Raw genomic sequence first — 26597 nt, 5'->3', positions numbered from 1 at the left:
ACATCGCAATATATATATATATATATATATATATATATATATATATATATATATATATATATATATATATATATATAAACATGGTTAGGTATGAATTATTATCAGTGAACGTATACTGGCTAAGTTGCTAAGAAATTAACTAAACAGTCCATTTTAAAATCTTGTCAAGGATCAATACCAAAGTTCACAGTTTGAAGAATCCACCTCTTACTTTTTTTTTTCCACCTCTAACTTTTTACAAATTGGGACCCTGCTCTACAAAATAACTGAAAGATCATCAAGTACAATTTGGTAATTCCATTTGAAGTTCTTCAATACCTATGAAGACCTAAATTCCTTTAAAAATAGATAAGTGGACTTCCAGGTTAAGATGGCAGCAGAGTTCTAGAAGCAGCTTGCTTAACCTCTCCTAATCCATACATACAGTCCTCAAAATCCATACAGTCCTCAAAAAGACATAAAAACAAATCCAGACGAAGGGACCCCACAACAGGGCACAACACTGAAGGTATGTGGGATCCGGGCATTTCCAAGCTATAAAGGGGTGAAACAGCTCTCACTAAAACATGAGCTGAGTAACCCCCTCCCACCCCCCTCCCACGCCACCTACAGTGCCAAAGCCAGCGCAAAAGACTTAGAGCAAGTTTGGGGCACCCATTAAGTCATTGGGAGCTACCTAGGGTCACCAGGGCCTGTTCCTGAGAGCAGCAAGACTTAAGACCCCAAGAGGCTAAAGAACACACGGACTATTGAACAAACAGACCCTGAGCGCAGGGATGGTCGCAGCTGCAGATGTGGATCCTGAGCACAGGCGCGGACCTTGAGTGGGGACCCAGTGCAGAGGGGTGCACGACTGTGGAAGCAGCGCCCTGAGACTGTTAAAGGAGCTCCGGGCAGAGGAACAAGAGCAAGACCAGGAGGCTTGACCCTGAGAACAACTAGATCTGAGACCTCAGGAGCCCAAAGAGCGCAGACAGACCCTGGGAGTGAGGATAAAGCTGAGAGGGTGTTGGGCTAACAATGGCAAGCCAGAGACAAGAACCAAAGAAGAGAAAGATCAAGAAGAAATCCTTAACACTCGATAACTTTTAAACAGAAAAAATCCAGACAACAGAGCAAATAGTAGAGGAGAACAAACAAGTAATGATAGCCAAGCCTTCCCCAAAAAATTAAAACTGGTCACAAGCTATAGAAGAATTCAAGTATGAGATTATAAAAAAGACAGTAGAGAACTAGCAAGAAAATAACAGTTTAAAAGGCAGAATTTCTCAATTAGAAAGTGAGGCTCAGAAATCAAATGAATTGATAAGCAAACTGAAGATAAGAAATGACCTGCTGCACACCTTGAAGAACCAAACAGACCAGATTCAAAAGGAAAACCAAAAAATTATAGCCGAAAACCAGTCTCTAAAAGCTAGAATTGGGCAATTAGAAAAAGATTCCCCCAAACAAAAGAATTTAATAAGCAAATTGGAGACCAAAATCAAACAGCTGGAAAACAGGACAGACCAAATCGAAAAGGAAAATCAAAACAATATAGCAGAAAACCAGTCTCTAAAGACAAGAATTAGGCGAGTAGAAGCCAATGATCTCTAGAGACAATAAGAACAAATAAAGCAAAATCAAAAGACTGATACAATAGAAGGAAACATGAAATATCTCACTGAGAAATTGACAGATCAAGAAAACAAGTCTAGAAGAGATAATCTGAGAAATCACTGGTCTTCCTGAAAAAGCAGAAATTAATAGAAATTTGGACTCCATACTAAAGGAAATTATTCAGCAAAATGGCCCTGAAGTTCTACAACAAGAGGGCAATATAGACATTGAAAGGATCCATAGATTGCCCCTAAGACAACCCCCAGGAATATAATAGCCAAATTCAAGAGCTTCCAAATAAAAGAAAAAATTTTACAAGAAGCCAAATTTATCAAGAGACAATTTATCAAGGAGCACCAATCAGGATTACACAGGATCTGGCAGCCTCCACACTACAAGACCCCAAGGCTTGGAATATGATATTCAGAAAGGCAAGAGAACTGGGTCTACAACCAAGGATCACCTACCCATCAAAACTGACTATATACTTCCAGGGGAAAGTATGGGCATTCAACAAGATAGAAGATTTCTAAGTATTTGCACAGAAAAGACCAGGACTAAATGGAAAGTTCAATATCCAACCACAAAAACCAAGAGAAACATGAAAAGGTAAATAAGAAACAGAGGGGGAAAGAAAGAAAACTCTTATTTTTAAAGTTGCCTCTTTAAGGGCTTCAATAAGATCTAATTCTTTTTATTCCTATATGGAGAAATGTTATGTGTAATTCTCTGTAGTGAACTCTATTCACTATTATAGTATCCACTATTATAGTAATAAGAATTATTCACAAGGAGAGGTTGGAGTACTAAATGGTCTAAGATGATATGGGGGTGGGTGGGAAATGGGGGGGGGTGAATAGCAGAGGACACCAAGAGAAACATGAATAAGAAAAATAGGATATTCTATTACACACAAAGAGGGCATGGGGAGGGAAGGGGATGAATACTATTATAAGAAGGAGAGGAAGAGAGCATTAAGAGGTAATATTTAAACCTTACTCTCAGTGGAATTAACCCTGAGAGGGAAGAGTAGCTATATCCATTGAGATATAAAACTCTATCTAACCCTACTGAGAAAGTCAGAAGGGACAAACCAAGGGGAGCAGAGGAGTGGGGAGGTCAAAACAGGGAGGGGAGAAGAAGGGAGAGGGAATTCATTAAGCCTTAAAAATAAAAAGAGGGGAACAACAAAGGAGAGAGTAGAAAGGATAGTAAATCAAGGGAGGGGACAAGGGTTATTGGTTTAAAACAAATCACTGGTTTAAAAGGAAATAGCCTAAGAAGAAGGGATAGAACTAAGAGAGGATACCAAAGTGTTGGGGAATACACAACTGATAATTATAACTCTGAATGTGAATGGGATGATTGATTATACTAAATTAAAAGGCTTTTGTACAAACAAAAACAATATAACCGAAATCAGAAGGGAAACAACAAATTGGGAAAAAATCTTTATAACAAAAAACTCTGACAGGGGTCTAATTACTCAAATATACAAGGAGTTAAAGCAATTGTATAAAAAAATCAAGCCATTCCCCAATGGATAAATGGGCAAGGGACATGAATAGGCAATTTTCAGATAAAGAAATCAAAACTATCAAAAAGCATATGAGAAAGTACTCTAAATCTCTAATAATTAGAGAAATGCAAATCAAAACAACTCTGAGGTATCACCTCACACCTAGCAGATTGGCTAAATGAGTGTAGGGGAGAGTAACGAATGTTGGAGGGGATGTGGCCAAATTGGGACATTAATGCATTGCTGGTGGAGTTGTGAACTGATCCAACCATTCTGGATGGCAATTTGGAACTATGCTCAAAAGACTATAAGAGATGGCCTGCCCTGTGGAGAGCCACTGGATGTAGAAATGTCATTGGAGAAATAGGATCAAATTTATGGCCTGTTTTCTGGATTCCCTACATGACCAATCCAGACTGAGGCAGTCTTTGTGTTTGGTCCTGGTCACCTGAGCCCTGAAAAGCTCTGGTACCAGCAGGTAGATTAATCCAAAATCAACTTGATCCCTCCAAGAGGCTATTAGGAGTCATTTAGAGAAACAGAGTCTGTAACAGATATTTTATCTGGATCCCATTACAAAATCATCGACAAGTAAAACTGTGTGTATGATTTTTCTGCACTGCAGAATGCAGACAGAATGGGCCATCTAAGACAAAAATCTGAGGCTCCTCTTTTGACTCAGTCTTTGATCCCCACCTTTCTTAGACTTCTTATTGGAGAGCTTTGAAGTGGCAGACCAGCATCTACTGAGTTAATGATTCCTTTCCTTGATAATTGAGAAGCCTGAATCCTAACAAATGTTACTTAGATAAGATTGCATATTCAGATTAGAACTGGCTCCTTTAGGATTTGACTGGTGAGCATCTCCATGGGGTATTTCCTCTCCCAGAATTATCCCCTACTAAGTTGGTGATTGAAATTTGACCATTTGTCTTTGCACCTTTACTCTTTAGACTTCAATGGGTTATGTGTGATTTATTACCCCTTCACAACTGTGATTCCTTTGTGTTCTTTGCTTGAAATCAGTATATAATAAACTCCCAAGCCCGCAGAATTCGGAACAGCATGGGCTAACCACTAGTCTAGTTGTTCTCATTTTCTTTCTCCTGCCTTAACCATCCTATGCCACCACACCGTTCAGGACCCCAAAAAATCATATAGAGGCATGGCCCCCTATACTGCCCTTTGAACCAGCCATATCATTGTTGGGTCTGTACCCCAAAGAGATCACAGATAAACAGACTTGTACAAAAATATTTATAGCCGTGATTTTTATGGTGGCAAAAAACTGGAAAACGAGGGCAAAATGTGGCATATGCTGGTGATGGAATATTATTGCTCTAAAAGGAATAATAAACTAGAGGAATTCCTTGTGAACTGGAAAGACCTCCAAGAACTGATGCAGAGTGAAAGGAGCAGAGCCAAAAGAACATTGTACATAGACCGATGACTTATGGAAAAGAACACTACCCACATTCAGAGGAAGAACTACAGGAGAGGAAACACAGAAGAAAAGCAACTGCTTGAACACATGGGTTGAGGAGGACATGATTGGGGATGTTGACCCAAAACTACCACACTAATGCAAGTATCAACAATTTGGAAAAAAGTCTTGATTGATGACACATGTTAAAACCAGGGGAAATGTGCATCGGCTTTGGGGGTGGGGGTGGGGGTAAAGGGGAAAGTAAGAACATGAATCATGTAACCATGACAACTTTTCTAAAAAATAAAAATTATTTAAAAAATAGATGAGTGTTCTCTTACTCCTCTTCACCTATAATGGTCTTCAAATTTAATCCTTATTTTCCAATTAAATATATCAATACACTTTGATGAAACAAATACTTGCCAACAAACACCCAAACATTCTGCCCCCCATACTCAAAGTATATTCTCCAAAAGTTAGTTTATTGCTAGCAAAAAGTGAGAGATGTATTCTTTAACCTTGATAGTTTGCTACCATTACCATAGTATGTGCCAGTCAACTTAGATCTCAATCATATTTACTTTATCCTTTTGTGCTTTGATAGAAAAGGCAGAAACAAAATAATTTTTCAATAGTTTTGCTCTCTGCATACTTTTTGTTAACAGTGGGTACATGAAATTACCAAAGGGTCTAAAATATATTTTTCCTCCACAAACATGTATTAGATTATATATTTAAAAAGGGTTTTCCTCATGATGAAAAATGCTGTCTACCTCCAGACAAAGAGAACTGATAAACTCTGAGTACAAACTGAAGCAAATGCTTTACTTTCTTGATTTTTCTTGTGTTTCTACAGTATGGAAATATGGAAAACTCTTTTTGTATAACTTACATGTATAATCAATAGCAGATTTCTTGCCTTCTCAAGGGATGTTGAAGGGGTGGGAGGAAGTTAGAGAATATGGAACTCAAACTTCTAAAAAATGTTTTACATGTAAAATTGGGAAATATTTAAAGAAATAAATAAAAAAATATTTTAAAAGGTTACGTAAAAATATTGGGAACTACACTATAAAATTTTCTCTACTGGGGGCAGCTGGGTAGCTCAGTGGATTGAGAGCCAGGCCTAGAGATGAGAGGTCCTAGGTTCAAATCCGGCCTCAGACACTTCCCAGCTGTGTGACCGTGGGCAAGTCACTTGACCCCCATTGCCTACCCTTACCACTCTTCTACCTATAAGTCAATACACAGAAGTTAAGGGTTTAAAATTTAAAAAAAAAAATTATAAAAAAAAATTTTTTTTTCTCTACTTATCAGGCTTACAACAGCTTTTCTCCTTGTCCTGGTGTGAACATTTTTTCAAAAGTTCATTATATCAACCATAACTCTTTTCACAAGGCTCAGTTTGTTCTGGGCTTTAGTTTTCCTGATACTATTTTTGCAGGTCTGTGGGTACTCTTCTTGTTTATATATCTCTCCTATGTTTGTACATATTCTTAAAATCAGAGATCAGAGAGCTTATTATAGTCACATCAATTTTTTCAGATGGCATTTTCATGTAGTTGTGTCAGATTTTTGTTTTTGAAAGTTTCTTAATCCTTAAGAAATCTTCCTTTTCAGAGTTTTGGGAGGGGGCTTTTGACTAAGATGACTGCTTAAATGGAGGCAGGCAGCCCAACTTTCACTCACCTTACCTCTATGAAAAAAAACTAAAATTAGTACCAATAATCAAGAAATCCAACAAGAAACTATAATAGATGACTTCTTCTAACCCAAAACTGCAAAAAAAGTCAACCAAAAGCTAACAGGACAATAGAAAAGGCAGCCAAACAGAAAAGTTAGCTGCCCTTTTCAGGAAAACAAGTTAGGAGTATTCTCAGGGGCAAGATAGGTAGCTCAGTGGAGCTAGGCCTTAGGTTCGAATCTAGCCTCAGATACTTCCTAATTTGTGATGTTGGGAAAGTCACTTAAATCCCACTGCTCAGAATTGGAACCAATTCTAAGGCAGAAGGTAAGGATTTAAAAAAAAAAAAAAAAGTATCCCATCATGACCAAAGACACAGCCTGCAAAGTTCCCTACTCTGAGAAAGCAGGAATAGTCCCTCCCCCCCAAGAAAGCTACAGGATGGAAACCCATCATCAAAAACAAAACAAAACAAAAAAAAAACTTAGAAGTCATCAGAAGCAGTAGTAATCAGCCAGGTGCCTCAATATTCACACCTAGGGCCCAAGAAGTCAACTTCAGACCCTATCACTCAGGCCTGGGACTAGAGTACCCTCTCCTTAGACTCCTTGGGGTTCCTCAAATAAATCACTCAATCTCCCAACTCAAAGGCATTGTCACTGGCTGTCCTCCATGCCTAGAATTCTCTCCTTTATCATCCTGGCTTGCTTCAAGTCAATATTACATTTTGCTTGTTGACTTGACAGAAGTGCTTTGAACTGGGACATTAATGCATTGCTGGTGAAGTTGTGAATTGATCCAACCATTCTGGATGACAATTTGGAACTATGCCCAAAAGGCTTTAAAAGACGGCTGTCTTTTGATTCAGCCATACCACTGTCAGATTTATACCCCAAAGAGATCATAAGGAAAAGGACTTGTACAAAAATATTTATAGCCACGCTCTTTGTGGTGGCAAAAAAATTGGAAAATGAGGGGATGCCCTTTGATTGGGGAATGGCTGAAAAAATTGTGGTATCTGTTGGTGATAGAATAGTGAACTGGAGGAATTCCATGTGAACTGGAATGACTTCCAGGAATTAATGCAGAGTGAAAGGAGCAGAACCAGGAAAACCTTATACACAGAGAGGGATACACTGTGGCACAATCGAATGTAATGGACTTCTCTACTAGCAGCAATGCACTGATCCAGGACAATTCTGAGGGACTTATGAGAAAGAATTCTCTTCACATCCAGAGAAAGAACTGTGGGATTAGAAACACACACACACACAAAAACTACTTGATGACAAGGGTCGATGGGGATATGATTGGGGAGGGTGATCCCTAATGCAAATATTAATAATATGGAAATAGGTCTTGATCAATTTAACATGTAAAACCCGGTGGAATTGCTCATTGGCTACAGGAGGGGGGTGGAAGAAGGGAAGGGAAAGAACATGAATCATGGTAACCATGGAAAAATCCCCTAAATTAATTAATTAAATAAAAAATTTCAAATAAAAAAAAAATCCAGTGCTTTGAACCTTTAAGATCCAGGAAATGGAAATCAAGAGAGAAACCCTGGTGACCCAGATAAAAACCAAACAGGATAGATCATTCCACCCAAAAAGTCCAGCAGGAGGTAGACAGAGCCTGGCCCTAAGACAAAGTCCCAATTCAGGATTAAGAATGGAAAGATAAGTAAGCAGAAGAAGATACAAACTACTACACAGAATTATAATAGATTCAGATACCCAGAAATACAAATTAGAAGAAAAAAACTCCATAACAACCTCAAGAAAAAAAGAAATATTTTTAAACATGTTCAGAGGAAGATTAGGGGAGTAGAAGCAGACAAGCATAATTTTTTAATATTTAATATGAAGATATTAAAAACCAAGCATTAAATAATGGAGATTCGTGGTTTCATATAATTCTTTTTGTGTTCCACTTTCTATATGGAAATGCTCTTTTGGGAGATGTTTGTTAAGTTCATAATTCAAAATTTTTTTTAAAAGAAAGTGAGGAAGGCCTAGCATTTCAGGGATCCTCTGTGTGGGGATCTTATGGGAGGACACAGACAGGAATTACACATGATAAGCATGTACAGATGGTTTGTAGTATCAGTCTTAGGAGGGAAATTCCAAATTGATGAGACCATATTGTCATTTGAGTAAAAATGATGAATATGACAAATGCAGAGAAACATTTTTCTCTTAGAACTGTTGATCTGATTCAGAGTGAAATGAGAACTGAAAGAATATACATAACTATAAAAACTGGATTAAAACACAATAAAAACAAACCAAGGGCAGGAGGTGGTACAGTGCATAGGATACTAGGCCTAGAATCAGGGAGACCTGAGTTCAAGACCAGCCTCAGACACTTACTAGCTGTTGTGACCAGGGGCAAGTCACTTAACCCTGTTTGCCTCAGGTTCCTCATCTGGAAGAATTGAGCTGGAGGAAGAAAATGGGAAACCACTCCAGTATCTTTGCCAAGAAAGTTCTACGCCTGAAACAACTATCAACAACAAAAGAAAACCAAACTGAGTAACTGAAAAACCAATGATGAACCTGGAAAACAACCAAAAATTTAAAAATAGGTCCCAACTGACAGAAGATAAGACAGATCTACTTCTTGTGTATACTTGCCAAATCTAGTCACTGTATGAGGTTTTCTGGCTCTGATCATTTCACTCTGCATTATATTCACATATCAATTTGTCCTCTTAACTGCTCCACAACTCACCTTGTCCTTACCTCTTTTTTGGTTGTATTTAATATATTTCTTCACAAAGCTCTTTGTGTTTAAATCTGTATGTATTCAACCATTTGTCTGATTTGCATGCTCTTTAATTAATTCAAATTAAACAGAAGCTACTGTTAATCCATTTTAGTTAATAAAGGGGAAGTGTATTCGAAAACAATTAACACAAAGTAAAAACAACCTAATAATAACTACATTTATATGTGTTTATATTACCATAGCATTTATATGTAAAATGGGAGTAATCATAGCCATTAGTTCCCTGGGTTGTTGTGAGGATCAAATGAGATAATATTTGTAAAGTAACATGATTGTAATTTGTAATTGTAACATAATGCTGAGCACATAGTAGAGGCTATTATATGAATGCCATATTTTCATAATTATTTTTTTTTGCTGTTGTTTTATCCAATCAGCTGCCAAATTTTGCTATATAACCTGTATAACATTTCTCCCATCCCTTTAAATCGTAAAACCATTGCCTTAGTTCTGGCCCTGATCACTAGATCAACTAGAGAGTTTGCAAAAGCCTCACAATGGGTCTCCCTGAGCCTCAAGCTGATTTTCCTAAAGTACAAACTAGACCAAAGTTATTTCCCTATTCAATAAACTCTCAAAGATTCCTATTGTCTCTATTACTGTGTCCTATAAATATAATTCCTCTTCTATTTTTTTTACTTTTACTCTCCCCAAAGCTACCTTTTCAATTTCATTACACTCCTTCCAGATCGCAATGGTTTAGCAAAATAAGCCTTCTTACTCTTCTTCAAGTGACATATATCATATCACATCTCCATAACTTTCCTCATGTAAAATGAACTCTCACTTCACCTCTGCCTCTTAGAATTCCTTTACATAAAAATTCTATTCAATTGCCACCTTTTATATTTATTTATTTGTTTGTTTGTTTTTTTAAACCCTTAACTTCTGTGTATTGGCTTCTAGGTGGAAGAGTGGTAAGGGTGGGCAATGGGGGTCAAGTGACTTGCCCAGGGTCACACAGCTGGGAAGGGTTTGAAGCCGGATTTGAACCTAGGACCTCCCATCTCTAGGCCTGACTCTCAATCCACTGAGCTACCCAGCTGCCCCAATTGCTGCCTTTTATAAAAAAAATCTTAGTTCCTCTTTGAAGTTTTCTACCCACACCAAATTTACCTTGGTATTTATTTTGTACACATTTATGTACATATTGGCTTGTTGTCTCCAAGACAACTCCTGAAAGGCAGAGGCTGTTTCAGTTTTGTCTTTATTTCCCCAGCAATATAATGCCTAGCACACAGAAGGCACCTAATTAAATTCATATTGACTGATTTTGGTCAGTCAACCATATAAAGAATTCTAACAATATTATCCTCAAGTTTCACATAGCTAGCATTTGTTCAGAATTGGTTGTGAATAACCAAATTTCTACACAAAATCTCTTAAAAAAGACTAAGTATATTTTTAAAGTATTATATTGAAATTCAGAAATGTATATAAACACTAGTTTTCACTGTTATTCAGTCCTGTCCAATTCTTCATGAAAAAGACACTGGAATGATTTGTCATTTCCTTCTCCAATGGATTAATGCAAACAGTGTGAATTGTCCAGGGCCACAAGGCTATGATATATGTCTGAAGTAGAATTTGAACTCAGGTCTTCCAGACTATAGGCTCAACACACTGTCCATTGAGCTGTCTCTCGTGTAAACACTATATTTACATTGTTTCTTTTACTGAACTACAACAACTTTGCTAAACAAAATATTTAGTGAATGGACTTTCTTGAGGTCCAGAATCTTCTGTTTAATTTGGATAAATCAAAAAGCACTTTCTTTCTAAAAATTGTATATAGGTTTTATGTCTTAGCAAGTAATAAGAGTAAATATATTTTAAGTTTTCCTTTACATACAGTTCAGGATCTTGTAGTGTCATAAATTCTCACCATATGATGACACAGACGATACAAAAGATTAAGATGTTAGAAAGAATATGTACCAAACTCAGAATATTCCCTATAAAGTATTTTTTTTTAAACCCTTGTACTTCGGTGTATTGTCTCATAGGTGGAAGATTGGTAAGGGTGGGCAATGGGGGTCAAGTGACCTGCCCAGGGTCACGCAGCTGGGAAGTGGCTGAGGCCTGGTTTGAACCTAGGACCTCCTGTCTCTAGGCCTGACTCTCACTCCACTGAGCTACCCAGCTGCCCCCCCTATAAAGTATTTTTGACTAAATTTCTGATGGTAATATTTTCTTTATTCTTTTTCTTAAAAACTATTTGCTGAAAATGCTGATTATTTAAAGGTTCCAAGTGATTTAGATTTTTACTATACTTTGTAATTAACTTCAAGTAAACAACATAAAAATATTTATGAAAAAATTATTTGCTGGAAAATCACAAAATTCAGAGAAAGGAAAAAAAAATCATTAAAAAACTACAAGACATATGATGTTCTTGTAAATTTTTTTTTTTTTTTTTTTTTTTGCTTTGGCTTAGGATTTCCCTTTCTCTGCATAAGTAACAGGTTCAGGATGTCAGTCCTTCCACCAATGTAAATCCATAACTGCCCCACAACTTATAGTTGTCTAAAAGCATTGAGAAGGTTAAGGGACTTGCCCGTAGTCTCATAGACAATGTGCTTCAAAGGAAAAGAGTTGAACCATTCGTACTTATCCCATGTCAGGTGAGGGAAGTCAAATGACATCTAGATATATTGGCCTCTATAGTTAAGTACATTCAGGGTGTTTCCTTTAACAAAAACAGGAACATACAGTTTGACAAGACAGCTGATAATGCGAAACAGAGGGAAAAGCTCCCGCACTTAGTGAACATATTTAAAACGGAAATTGTGCTAGCCCTAACTCAGAAAGACGAGAAGATGAAGAAAAGGTGAGGACACTGATTTACCTTAGAGACAACCCTTCCTGGAGATAACTCCCTTGGGGAAACCAATAATCCACTAAGGAATTTTACTGAAAAACAGAAGTGCATTCCAGGCTCTAGCTTGGACCAAGTCCACTCCACATCCTCCTATGCCATTTCCCTTCATTCCTTTCCCCTCTCTGGGCTCCAGATCACCACACCCCCTCATCCGGATAAAAGAGGGAACCTTTCCTCCGGGAGAGCCTGGAGACTTGAAGGTCGCTTCCCTCCCCTCCGAAGATCAGCTGGGGTTCAAAAGAAGAGGACGCGCGCACACACACCCTGGGGGGGTCAGGCCCGAGGGGCGCGAGAGAGGGCGGGATCTACTAGGTCCCGGGCCCGGGAAGAAGACGCCTTCCCGTCAGCAATGGAGCAGAAAGTAGAGAGGTTCGGCCGCCGCGCCCCCCCACCCCTACAGGGTCCCGAGGACCCGAAACCGAGGGAAGGGGCTTGACAGGTGGAGTCAGCGGGGGCTCCGCCATGGGGTGGGGGAGGTCGAGACAACGAGAGACGAGGGAAAGAGGAGAGAGAGCCCCGGGCCTGAACACCAACGGCGGGCAGGTCTCACCTCTAGGGTGGAGACAGTGCTGGTGAACAGGTCCTCCCCATCCTCCAGTTCTTCAAAGTCCGCTTGCTTTCCGTCCCCCAGCGGAGGAGGTTCTCTCTCGGCCGCCATCTTCGTCCATCCAACTGCGCGAACTCAGCCTCGCAGCCCCGTCACGTGAGCACACCTCGCCAGCGTTTCAGCTACCGGGCCCCCAGCTCCTCCCCACCAGCCTCGTGACCACACTCTCCCTCGCTTTTCTCTCCGCCTCCCCGGGCTTGCGCCTGCGTGCCAGGACTCCAGTACACTCTCTTCCTTGGCCCCGCCCCCTTTCCCCTGCTCTGACTGGAGGGTAGAGGTGAGGCTTAGGTGGTGATGATTCTCTTGGATGAGTGGATCTAGAATTCGTAGCAGAATCCTGAAAATCAAAGTTCATCTTTTCTACTTAGAACCCTGATCTCCCTATCCTGGTTGGTCTTGTCTCTCCTTCAACCCAGTGTGAACCCACAAACCATTTAGTTACATTTTAATAATAATTAACATCCCTGGTGCCTCAGCATTACAAGATTTAAGGTAGAGGATAACCCAGTTAGGCTGAAAAACACACACACACACACACACACACACACACACATACACACACACACACACACACACACACACATACACACCAGTCTATCAAACAAACACCCCTTTGGAGTTCTCCCTCCATCCTTTTAACAATATGCATAAGTAGTTATATTGGCTTGTTTCTCTTTAGATGACTTGTGAAAGTTCACCCCATTCCAATCTAGGCCAACTTTCATATGTTGAATTGAAGGACAAAAGCCTTTTATTTTTGCTCTTTAAAAAAAAAAACCAATTCAGGCAGATTAGGCAGAAACCCAACCTTCACCAAGCCTTTATTTAGAAATTTCAAAAGGTCTTTATACCTAGCTTAGGACCTAGGATGCTGGTGACAGAAGAAGTGCTTGGTAGGAGCAATATTGTTTTACATAGCCTAGACTGGTACCTCCTTAATGGAGGAAGAAGGCAGTCCTGGCTTCCTTACCACCTGAGGATATAGTCTAGCACAGTGATGGTGATCCTTTTAGAGATTGAGTGCTGGGCCCTGCCTCTCCCCCTCCCCTACTGAGTACCATGCCTTCACCCACCCACCCCTAGGAATGAAGTGCAATCAATGCCCAGTCCCCCATATCACCCCCCAAACCCTACCTTTTACCCCAGGCAGGGGAGGGAAGAAGCACTCCCATTGGGCTGCTGGGTAGAGGGCTGGTAAAGTGAGGATTTTCCTCAGGCTGGTGGTGAGGGGCAGGGGAACAGCTTTGCCCCAAGTCCCTCTAGCTTTCTAGTAATCAACTCTGGCAGGAGATGCCATTTTTAGCATGCATGCCATAGGTTTGCCATCACTGGTCTAACCTATGAAAAGTTATGGCTCCTGAGGCTTGATAAAATTCCCACTGCAAGAGAATCACCATAACTCTGGCTAGTACTGCAATAACAGATTTGGGGCAAAGAAGAATCTCTGAATCATTGTTGTATACTTATTGATATGTTGCTGAGTAAGCTTCTTTGTGTGAAATATTTTATTGCCCACAAGTGTTTTATTTCATTTCAATCACAAATCTAAACTACTGGATTGACGTGAATTAAGTCTAGCCTGGAACATTTGTTTTAGTCAACAGAATTGTATCAGAATGATCATGTGGTTGAAGTGGCTGAAGAATGTGGAGGAAGAATGACATGGGTCATTGGATGGCCAACTACAAGAGTCTAGCATCCTTTGACTGTCATACTTATGGCTATATTTGGGGAGCACTCTCAGTGGAATAAGCAAGGACTCCCCACTGACCATGTTGAATTAATGAAGTATGGATGGGAGATGTTATTTAAGGAGCTTGGCAGAAAGAGTAAAAGTATCATATGAGCTAACATTCCTTGACTTTTGTTAGCCCTTTAAGAAAAGCTGAATTGTCAGTACAAGGAAAAAGAAAGTAAACAGTTGGTGAACTTAGTATCTAGAGATTTTGAAACATGAGGGTGATAAGAAGACAAACTATTAAAGGGTGAATAAGCATAGTGTTTACTATGTGCCAGGCACTATGCTAAGCACTTTATAAATACTATCTCATTTGAGCTTCACAAAATCTTTCAAGTTCAAATATATAGAGAACTAAGTCAAATTTATAAGAAAATAAATTATTCCCTAACTGACCAATGGTCAAAGGCTATGAACAGACAATAATCAGTTGAAAAAATTAAAACTATCTTTAATCATTTGAAAAAATGCTCCAAATCACTATTGATTAGAGAAATACTAATCAAAAGAATTCTAAGGTATCTCCTCATACCTATCACACTGGCTAATATGATAAAAAAGAAAAATGATAAATGTTGGATGACTTGTGGAAAAATTGGGTAATACATTGTTGGTGGAGCTGTGAACAGATATGACCATTCTAGAGAGTAATTTGGAAACATGTCCAAAGGACCATAAAATTGTGCATACTTAGCAACACTACTACTATTAAGACTATGTCCCAAAGAGATCAAAGATAGGGGAGAAGTGAGCAGAAGAAGGAAAATATTGTACGCAGTAACAGTAATAATGTATAATGATTAATTGTGAATGACAACTATTACCAGCAATGCAACTCCAAGGGACTCAAGACAGAAAAGATTTTCCCTTAGAAAGAATTCATGGAGTTTGAATGCAGTGTGAATTGTACCATTCTTCACTTTATTTCTTCCATGAATTTTTCTCTAGTGTAAGCTATGTGTGTCTTCTTTCTCAATGTAATGAACATGAAAATATGTATTTTACAACCTATATTTTACAACCTCTAGTCTTAAAGAGGGGAGAGTGTAAGAGGGAGGAAGAGAAGCTGAATTACAAATTTTCAGAAAACAATGATTAAAAATGGCATTGACATATAATTGGTAAAAAATGAAAAAAACTTAAATCCTGCAAGATAGGTACTATTATTATTCCTGTTTTATAGTTGAAGAAGTTGAGTCAGATAGAGGTGAAGTGATTTGTTTAGGGTGACATAGCTAGTAAGTGTCTGAAGCAGAATTTGAACCTGGGTCTTCCCAAGTTCAAGCTCAGCACTCTATATCCCCTTTGCCTGACCCAAGGATTGGACTCATCAAAAACCTGTTAACATACTTGATAGTTCTGAGCCATCTAAATCTCTGTATCCAGACTTGAAGGATTCCTGAGGTGAATCCCCCTCAGGTTAGTAGACAAAGTTCCACTGAGATTTGGGTCATACTTGTTACGATTAAAAATGATAAAGGCTGCTATAAATATAGAAATTAATATTTTAATTAAAGCCATGCTGATAGAGATAAATCATTAGACCACACGCCAGTAAGAATTCAAAACTGCCGCCTCCTCCATTATTATTACCTCTCCTCTCTTCCCTGCCTGCTAGCCAAAGAGAGCGAGACTACTTTCGATTCTCTCATTTAAACTGTCCTCTGCGTGGTGACGCAGGTATTCCCACGCCCAAAGAACCGCAAACGGAAACCCGTTGGACCACGGGAAATGTAGTTTGATAATTCCCACGTGTCCATAGAAAAAAAAAATATATATATATACTTTTAGATGGCATTTCCCAAATTCCAATTAACATACTAATTCTGGGACCTTGAGGGCTTGGGAGACCTGAGTCACTATAGCTTGAAAGTGGGGTGAGGGGATGTAAAATATATAAGGAACTGCAGCTTGCCAATAGCCAGATTACCATATTGTCAGGGGAATACCATTAGGTCCTTAGGAGCACACAATTTCTGGAGGCTCTTCAGGGAAACCATTGAGGTTTTGTTAATGTAAGGGGGTGAAAACTCCCTCATCTGGGTTATAGTTATCACTAATCAATGTATTATGGGAATGGATATTTATTATGACTTCTTGGGACTTGGTTTGTATTTTTATGTCAACTAAATGCTAGTTATAGTGAATAAGGTCAAATGGAACTTTTGGGGTTATTTGAGGCTATTTTATGTAATACCAAATATTAGGTCCTGGGAAGTGTAAAAATTATTTCTTCTTTAATTACAGGAAATTAAGGAGGCAATAGTACTTCAAGAAACCAATATGGAACTATATGGCTTAGAGTGGGTTATAGGGAACTGAACAAAGATTTCATGCCAATTGCTTTAACCATCCCTTATCTTGCCAATATGGTACATCAAGCAATTCAGTTTCTGCATGAGAGTATTGACCTCACCAATATATTTTTTTAATTCCTGTGTTTAAGATTAATTAAAAACAGTTTTCTTTCATGCAGGAAGGAGTTCAGGCTATTTTCACTGTCCTTCCCCAGGACTATTTGGGCTCTTCCCTTATTTTGCCACAGTCTTTTAGGCAAAGACTAGAAATAAGTACCATTTCCTAGGAAATTACTATCTACCATTACACTGATGGCACATAATATTGACCAGACCAGGCAAGGTTACAACAGCAAAAGTCCTAGACTGGATTGTGGCCCACCTAAGGAACAAGGAGTAGGAGATTAACCCTAATAAAATCCAGGGTCTAGCCTGCACAGTTAAATTTGGAGGAATTCAATTGATGGAGAAAATCTAGATAATTCTATAATCTGAAAAAAGCTACTGATACAGTTTAGTGCAGCATTAGTATAATGCTTGATAGAGTAAGCAACAATGTGAGCCCTAGCAGACTTGGCAGTGATTCAGGGAGCAAAGAATCAGTTACATGGAAGGTACCAACAGCAATTATCGTGTAAACCCAAAAAGAATGTCCACCAAAGCAGGCCTCTATAAAATATTCAGTATTGTTGGACCAGCTCTAAGAAATGTTGATGGTAGACTTTATGAACAAATTTTTACTGATAAAAGTATAAGCTATTGAGTTTGTTCTTGCTAAACAATAGCTTTGCCATCATGTTCCTGATTATTGGGATTGGATGTCCCACCTCCCAGAAGTAGTGGCCATGATAAACTGATACCATCTTAATTCTGAGGAAAGGTTTTCTGATCAAGGGGTTCCTTGAATCTGAGCCTCTTGCAAAGTTTACTCAGTAAGGATGGACTGCTTTAAGCAGTGTTTGAAATTACCTCTCTTTGGTTCTTTATTTCTTCTTTTATGTAAGACCTAGATCTTAAATACTCTTATTTCTTAGAAGGCTCCATATACCTTGAGAAAATGGCTCAGGTCCCACCTGAATTTTTATGACTTCTTTCTCTTAACATAGTTCAGATGGAGGATTTATAGTGGAATTGGGTGGAAATGAGTGGAATTTGGAGGAAGTGCTTTATTTCTTAACAATACAGAAGTTCTGAATGCTTAACCAGGGAACAAATGAGTGAAGTGACAGTACAAAACAAATCATAATACCAGTTCAGGCTCTGGGAAAGGTTGCATGCAAGAAGCTCTTAGCTATATTGTTAGACATGTTCCTGCCCTTTATGGAAAATGGTGAATGAGCCAGAGGAGGTGATGATATTTCTGATGTAGATTCTGCTTATCATCACTACTTTACATTGGGGTCTGCTATTAATTGCACCTAATATCAATCACCCCAACTTTGATGGCCTGTGATCTGATCTTTCAAAATGTTACATTTTGTGTTGTCTTTCTGTATTAGTTTTTCTTTTAATTAGATTAAGCTCCTCCTCTAGTGCTTCCTAGTCAAAGTTTTTCACATAGTGCCAGTTATAGGACTATTTAAGTGGTAAAAGCTCTTTTAATGACTTCTAAGACTTTGCCACCAAGGTTTGGAATATGATAGAAATGGCAGGTTTTACTTAGGCTGCAACTGGTTTCTTCTTTAAAGGGATAAGGAGATTATCCTCAAGATTTGAATGGTCCAAGGGACTAGAGCAGTGGTTCCCAAACTTTTTTGGCCTAACGCCCCCTTTCCAGAAAAAATATTAGTTATCCCCCTGAAAATTAATTTTTTAAAATTTTAATAGCAATTAATAGGAAAGATAAATGCACCTGTAGCCATAACTGCCCCCCTGGATCGCTGCAGCACCCACCAGGGGTAGTAGCGCCCAATTTTGGAATCACTGGACTAGAACTTGAACTAGTAACATGGCTTCCTTGCCATTTGAAGTGTAAAAAGGCCCGGCTCTTAGGAACCAAGACTCCTCAGGCTTGACAAAATTCCTACTACTATGAGAATCACCTTTTTCCTCTCTGATTGGGCATTGTCCCTGTGACAGATTTCAGAGAAAAATAGCAACCTTGTCTTCCTGTATTGATATTATATACTTATTGATCCTTTTTTTAATGATTAAGTTTCTCTTTGTTAAATTTTTTATGGTCCACAATTGTCTCATTGTGTCCTAGGCCTGAGCCACTAAAGGTCACTTTGAACTACTAAACCAATCACATTTAGACCTGGTCTAGAAAATTCTCCTGGCCAGGTTTTCCAGAGACAGAAAACAATGCTCCATCTGAATCGGTGCTATAATTGTCAAAGAAATAATTCAATATTCTGAATTCAATATTCAATTTTTAAAAATTAGTGTTACGTTCCAACCCTGGGAATGTGGGTCTCACCTTGATTGACAGGGGAGACAGTTGGAGACATTGGAATGTTCCCAGATGCCATGAGCCAGGGGCAAAAGTCGATTGGCCTGAGAGTATAAATATCCCAACAGCCATCTGGAAGGGACCTTTGACCACTGATCTGTGGGTCTCTGACTGTTGGCCACTAATTATCTCTGAATTTCCCTAGATCTTTAGGCATCTGAATCATCATAGCTATTTAGATCTCTGGGCCTGGGTGGTGATCAGGAGGAAGGAGGTCTGAGAAGAAGAGGGTGGCTTCTTTTAAGGGTGGTTACTTCCTGAAGGCTGTGAAGGCTAACACATCACAAACTGATAATAGGAAGCTGAGAGAGAAATCATCAATACAGCTGCATCCAGAAGAGCAGACTCTCTCTGATTGGCAGTAGCCAAGCTGAATCAGAGGGGGTTGGGAAGAACAATAGCTCCAGCTTTATAAATCAATAAGCCTCCAGTCCTGAGGGATTATAACCTATAGATATTAGTTTGACAGGGTTTCCAATCCCCAATCCATATCCTGAATGTCCTTTCCCTATTTATGGACATAGATAAAATATTTAATAAGTACCTTCTTGAGTGGTCATTATATCATGACCCTTGGGGAGGGAGCAAACATAGTCAGATGAACAACATGATCAAAGGCTAATCAGAGCCCAATAATAATTGATCCAACCCCAGGTGGGACCCGAAGGGTTACCCATCCACCTGGCCATTTAGGGTTCTACATGGGCACTGTTATTTAGAAAAGGGGAATTTATAACATCCAGCCAGGGTGATTGGGTTGGTGTTCCCAAGTCACCAGCAACCTAGGGGAATACAGAGACACAGCTTCCCTCACCAATATCCATATTTCCCCTAGTGCCTTTTATTTCTTTATAATATTAGCAAGACATTTTTATTACTTTTACTTGGTAGTTATGAGGTAGTACAGTAGAGAGTATTGAACTTAGAGTCAGTAAAATCTGAGTTCAAATTCTGACTCAAACAATTTATAAGCTGTGTGAACCCTAGACAAGTCACTTAATTTTTATCCTCAGTTTCCTCATCCAAAAAATCAAGATGATAATAGCACCTACTTCCTGTGATTGTTGTAAAGGCCAAATAAAGCAATAATCTATACATAAAGCATTTTGCAACCTGAAAGTGTTCTCTAAGTGCTAGCTTATTATTATTACTTGTAAACACTAAAAGAATTGGATCATGGATATGCCAGCAGGTCTTACTAATCAAGTGAAATATGTTTAACCAGTTTATAATCTTACAACTGGGTTGAAGAGACAAAGGAAAAATTGGGGGTTGCAAAGTTAAAAGATAAATAGTGGAATAAGTAGTAAAGCTGGGAGAAGAATGTACAAAGATGAGATTGGTGAAGGTTTAATTATGTGAGTATAGCAACCAAATAGTGATGGGAACATTTTAGTCACAAATATTGCAAACTGTGTAGGTTCTTTTCTTTTCAAACTTCTTGGAGACAGTATTCTTTTCCAGTGGAACAAATTTAACCATACTAGTTTTCTTCAGGTTAGCAATACCTAGGCTACCCAAAGTACTTTTTAGTGATATCAAACTCTGTAGAGGCAGAATAAAATAAGATTGGGTTAGGATCTTAATTTCATAGCTCTCATGACACAAGCACACAGCATCTCATTTCCACCAGCCTAGAGATTTCTACTGGCTACAAGAATATCTTATATTCAATCTTTTACATTTATGAATTTTATGCATGTAGTTTGTTTCTTTTTTCCTTGGGCAGCAGCAGTTATTTTTTCACAAATCACTCATTTTAAAGACTGTTGTCATTAAATGTAAATGTGAATAATGATATGTAAATTTGAATGTGAATATATAAATTTGAATAGTCAGTGTGAATAGAAGGGTCTGATCAATCTTTTTTTGTCAGTTACTTTCTGTGAATCCTAAGAAATAACTGACAGAAAAAAGTAGGGCTTTAAAACATTAGGAACCATAAATGGGATGATTTTGTAATACCTTTTCTGCTTGATGTAAAAGGACAAGCCAGGATTGTTAGTGGGAATGATTTTTGTACTTTATATGTACTCTTAGTTGGCATTTTAAAATTTTGTGGCTCCTGACTAGTCTTGCAAATGTGCATTGTCCTTAAAGATGAGGTATAATTCCTGGGAGACAACCCTCAGTGATGAGAATCTATTTTGGTTTCAAGTAGAAATCATAAATGACAGTCTAAGAGTTGACCCTGGATCAGGCAGAGACCATGGCTAGCTCTCTCAGGATTCAGAGAGCTAGAACTGGGCTCAAGGATCTACCTTCTAATAATTTTCTGAATTTTTTCCCCCTGTAAACCAGAAGACTGCTAAGATTTGGAGCTACTGATCTTCTAATGACACTAATTCTTAGTGTAATGTGACTAGTATTGTGTTCAACCTGATTCAGCTTCTATTAAGTTTAATAAATCAGAGGATTTTTTCAGTTCTTCTGACCACCTAGGCAGCTCTCTGGGGGCCTTAGGAGAAAAAACTAAAGCCAAAATTGACTAGAAGAATATGTGGTGCTTCTTCATCCCCCTTCATAAATTTGTGTTCATGATGGAAGGTTCTTCATATTAATTCTATTCATCTTAATGTCAAGTCATTAGCAGTGTTAGAGAAACATGTAAACATTTTCCTGGTGCTGAGATATCTTTTCATTGAATGCAACTGTGTAAAACAGAAAAAGGGATAGGGTATTTTCCCTATTTAAGAAACATGTTGACTTCTGAACAAAAACTAGAAGTATCCAGGTCCACCTTAGCCACTGAGGAAAGATTAAACAGCTGAGTGAAAAGATAGAATACTGTCTTTAGGCAGGAATTCAAAACCAGTCTCACATATTTCTAGCTGTATGATGCTAGGCAAGTCACTTAACCTTTGACTCTCTTAGTTTCCTCAACTACAAAGAAAAAAAGGATGATATAAAAGTTGCTATCTATCTGGGATGATAGGCTCTATACTCTGAGCCTGCCAAGCTGGCTCTAGATCCTCAGGTGGTAGATGGATCTATGCTAAGTGAGAGATGAGGTTGCCTGGGTAATTACCAAATGTGCTAGTAATCCCCAGGATTTATGAAGTTCAGTTTAGCTAAGCCTACGCCTCTTTAACAGTGCTCAAGCCAAAGTATTAAGTGAAGGGTTGTATGTATGATCAACAACTCCTCTAGCTCCTTGGCTTGGGGTTGGGTTTGATGATAAAAGGTTGGTTTGGGTTAGTATTGATTTGCTAAATGGCTAAAGCTAATAATCTGACTGCAGTTTGATAAATCCCTTTCCCTATGGCTGTAGATGTCACTAGTCAGGAAAGGAGCACCAATCTTCAGCTGGATTAAACTGTAGCAGGATTTATTGCTTATCTTAAGGGTTAGGAACAAGGAATCAGGATAGAGGTTTGGGAATGCTATACTATTTCTAATTAAGTTAAAGTGATCTAAATCTATAGGTAATAAGTTGACATCAGGCTGGAGATTCTTCTCCCTCACACAATCCCCGGTTTCACCCAGCCATGGTGCAAACCAAAGGACAGGGAAGGATAATGATATTCTTCTTAGTAGTTGTGATGTTATTCTCTCTCAGCTCTATTTGTATCAGAAGAAATGAACTTCTATGACACTGAGGTATGGATGCTGGATTTGCAGGTCTATGGCCTACCCTCCCATACACCACCATCCTCCCAGAATTCCCTTCTCCAATTGAGACCCTGGGTGGTGTAGTCCAAGGGTATTTATAGAGGTGGTCCCAACTTTCTCTTGGCCTTGGATCATGCCACCTGGGTAAATTCTAAGTTCTTTAATCGACGATCCTGTCACTCAAACTGTTTTCCATCTTGTCCCAGAAATTCCTTATCACAAAAGTGAGGATAGTAATACTACCTATTTCCAGGGTGGTTGCAAGGATTAAATTAAAACATTTTAATTGTACTTCAGCAACTTTTGATACCATATATCTCTGGATTTACCACTCCATCAATGTTACTTTGATGGTTCTCTCCAAGAACAAGACATGAGAGGTAACTTTTTTTTTCAAAATGGTTTCCCAGACTTGTGTTTCTCTCTCCTTTCAATGTGTGTGTGTGTCTCCCTCTCTGTCTCTGTCTTTCTCTGTCTCTCTCTCTCTCTCTCTCTGTATTTTATAAATATCAATATCCTTTTTGACTTGGGAACTGACTCATGCTTGGAAAAAGAGAATTAAAATATGGATTCATAGAGCAATTGAAGGAGGCTGTACTGGCTCATCAAATCCAATAAGGATGCTCCTTGTACTCTTTGCTAGATTTAAACTGTCATAGGGACAGGTCCCCCAACAGGATTGGATATCTTTTATTTGAGGCAACTAGGTGGACCTGAAATTGAGAATACCCGAATTCAAATCCAGCCTCAGATACTGATCTTGAGCATTTCACTTAACCTATCTGCTTTAATTTCCTTATCTCCAAGGGTTGATATGAGAATAAAATTAGATAGTATTTATAAAGTACTTCAAAAACCTTAAAGCATCTTATAAATGCTAGCCATTATTATTTATAATGGTATTGTGGTAGAAACAATTACTAGCTCCTGCCCCATGCAGTTTAGGCTAATTTTTCTTTATGTAATGGAAGTGTAATCAAAATGAGCCTCATTCTCAAAGTATATTCAGCCTACATGGAAGAGGGAAGAACATCTGCTTATGGAAAGGTTGATGACATATAATGGAAAGACTCTACTCCTAAATTGAGAGTGTATGCAGGCATTCTGATGGTTTCTGAACTCTACTAATTGAAGGAAAGCCTTATCTTTTTTTCTTTTTTTGATTGCTTTATGAATCAGAACAAAGAAGGCTTACAAAAAGATTCATTGGATGATCTGGCTCCTTTTCCTTTTCTAATGTTGAACAAAGGTCAAAATGCTACATATTTCTTCTGGTGGGAGAGGTATCTCAAATTCACTCTCCATAAAAGTCACCATTAAGCCTAGAATGCAGGATCTTGAATTTGCTGAGAGAGTAGTTGACATCTTATAATGTTTCCAGTCTTCATATGCTTTTCACATAATTTCCACATATTGGCCTCTTGGGTACACCTCAAACAAAATACTCCATATCTCAGCTCTGCATTTTCACTGGCTAACCTCTCCATTCCTAGAAACCTCTCCATCATTGTCTTCACTTCCTGGCTTCCCTGGATTCCTTTAAGTCCTAGGTAGAAATTTTGAATTCCTAAGAAGTCTTACCTGATCTACCTTAATGTTAGAGCCTACCTTTTGAGACTGCATCTAATTTATCTTCTATACATATTCTTTTTATGTATTTATTTACATGTTGTCTCCTTTATCAGAATGTGAGCTCCTTGAAAGACCTCAATTATTTTTGTTTTTTTTCTGTATCCCTTGCACCTTGCATAGTACCTGGCATATTGCAAGCCCTTAACAATGGTTTTTTGATGGAGAAACTAATATTTGTTGAGCGATGGGAGGAAAGTAGTTATGGAAGTGACAATGATGAATAAGGAATATTCTGATTCCCTACCTTGACCAGTGATTCAGGGTATAGGAAAATTTTTAGTGAGTCCTGAAAAGGGTGATTTTAGATACAATGCTCAGGAGGAAGAAGCCAGGTCTCAAGGACTGCCAGAAGATGTAAAAAATGATGAATAAAGATTTCAGATGAAAAGAAGTTTGTTAATTATAGAATAAGCATCTTAGGTTCCGGGTTAAGATGGCGGCAGAGTAAGAAGCAGCTCTTAACCTCTCCTGACCGAAACACACAAAACTCCTCAAGGGGACATAAAAACAAGTCCAGACGAACGGAGGAACCCCACAACAGGGCACAGCATGGAAGGTACGTGGAATCGAGACATTTCCAGGCTATAAAGGGCTCTCACTAAATCGCGGGCTGAGCAACCGCCCTACCCCCACCCCCTCCGCACACAAGATCTAGAGCTCTGAAGCCAGCTAAAAAGAAATAGAGCAAGTTTGGGGCACCCATCGAGTCAGTGGCAGCTCCGGGGCCTGTTCCTGAGAGCAGCAAGACTTAGGACCCCATTAAGCCAAAGAAAGCAGGTGAAATCTGAGCGCGGGCGCAGGACGCAGGGCGCACAGCGCAGGCTGAGCAGAACGCAGGCACTGCGGAGGCGTGGGTGGAGGCAGACACAGCCAGGAACTAAAGCCTAAGTGGGGAACCAGTGCAGACGGGTATACGACTGTGGAAGCAGCGCCCTGAGACTTGTAAAGAAACCTCCAGCAGAGGACAGACACTGAGCGCGAGGATAAATCTGAGAAGCTGCTGGGGTAATGATGGCTACTCAGCCTCAGGAAGTTCAGAAGAGAAAGAATAACAACAAGAAAAAGAAGTCTTTAACACTCGACAGCTTTTACACAGAGAAAATCCAGACAACCGAGCAAACAGAGGAGGAGAACAAACAAGCATCCGGACCCTCCTCAAATAAGGAAAACTCCTCACAAGCTATGGAAGAGTTCAAAACTGAGATTTTGAGGAAAATGGAAGAGATCTGGCAAGAAAATAACTGTTTAAAAGGTAGAATCATGCAATTGGAAAGTGAGGCTCAGAAACCAAATGAACTGATGAGCAAATTGAACTCCAGAAATGACCAGATTGAAAAGGAATACCAGAAGATTATGGCCGAATACCAGAAGATTATGGCCGAAAACCAGAAGATTATGGCCGAAAACCGAAAGATTATAGCCGAAAATCAATCCCTAAAGGCTAGAATTGAGCAAATAGAAACTAATGATCTCTCAAGACAACAAGAACAAATAAAACAAAGCCAAAAGACTGAAAAAATGAAGGAAACATGAAATATCTCAATGAGAGAGTGACAGACCAAGAAAACCGGTCTAGAAGAGACAATTTGAGAATAATCGCTCTTCCAGAAAAACCAGAAATTAATAGAAAGCTGGACTCCATACTAACAGAAATAATTCAGCAAAATTGCCCTGAAGTCCTACAAGAGGGCAACATAGACATTGAAAGGATCCATAGAACACCCACTACATTTGATCAAGAAAGGAAAACACCAAGAAATATCATTGCAAAATTCAAGAGTTTCCAAGCAAAAGAAAAAATCTTACAAGAAGCCAGAAAGAAACAATTCAAATATCAAGGAGAACCAATCAGGATCACACAGGATCTGGCAGCCTCAACGCTAAAAGACCGCAAGGCGTGGAATACAATATTTAGAAAGGCAAGAGAGCTGGGCCTACAACCACGGATCAACTACCCATCAAAACTGACTATATATTTCCAGGGGAAAGTATGGGCATTCAACAAAATTGAAGAATTCCAGGTATTTGCACAGAAAAGACCAGGGCTAAATGGAAAGTTTGATATCCAACCACAAAAATCGAGAGAAACCTGAAAAGGTAAATAAGATACAGAGGGGAAAGAAAGAAAACTTATAATTTTTAAATCTGCCTTTTTAAGGGCCTCAGTGAGATCTAATTATCTGTATTCCTATGTAGAGAAATGTTATGTTTAATTCTCTGTAGTGAACTCTATTCACTATTATAGTAATCAGAAGAATAATTAGCAGGGTGAGGGTGGAACACTAAATAATCTAAGATGGCATGGGGGATGGGAAAGAGGGGGTGAATAGCAGGGGACACCAAGAGAAACTTGAGTG

The 26597-nt window shown here is 38.9% G+C and overlaps 1 protein-coding gene across 1 annotated transcript in view; it reads right to left on the bottom strand.

Moving 5' to 3' along the window:
* The window catches only part of SNX2 (sorting nexin 2), a 78478-nt gene extending 65900 nt beyond the window's left edge, over positions 1-12578 (bottom strand). The window contains exon 1 of the mRNA XM_044662026.1: positions 12453-12578. Coding sequence (XP_044517961.1) covers positions 12453-12560 — 108 coding nt within the window. The 5' untranslated portion in view covers positions 12561-12578. The remainder of the gene's footprint in view (positions 1-12452) is intronic.
* Positions 12579-26597: the final 14019 nt, after the last annotated feature.

This window comes from Gracilinanus agilis, chromosome 1, assembly GCF_016433145.1.
Source record: "Gracilinanus agilis isolate LMUSP501 chromosome 1, AgileGrace, whole genome shotgun sequence".
In the NCBI taxonomy this organism is placed as follows: domain Eukaryota; kingdom Metazoa; phylum Chordata; class Mammalia; order Didelphimorphia; family Didelphidae; genus Gracilinanus; species Gracilinanus agilis.
The sequence above is the reverse complement of the archived record's forward strand: the minus strand, read 5'-3'. Positions and strand labels throughout refer to the sequence as shown.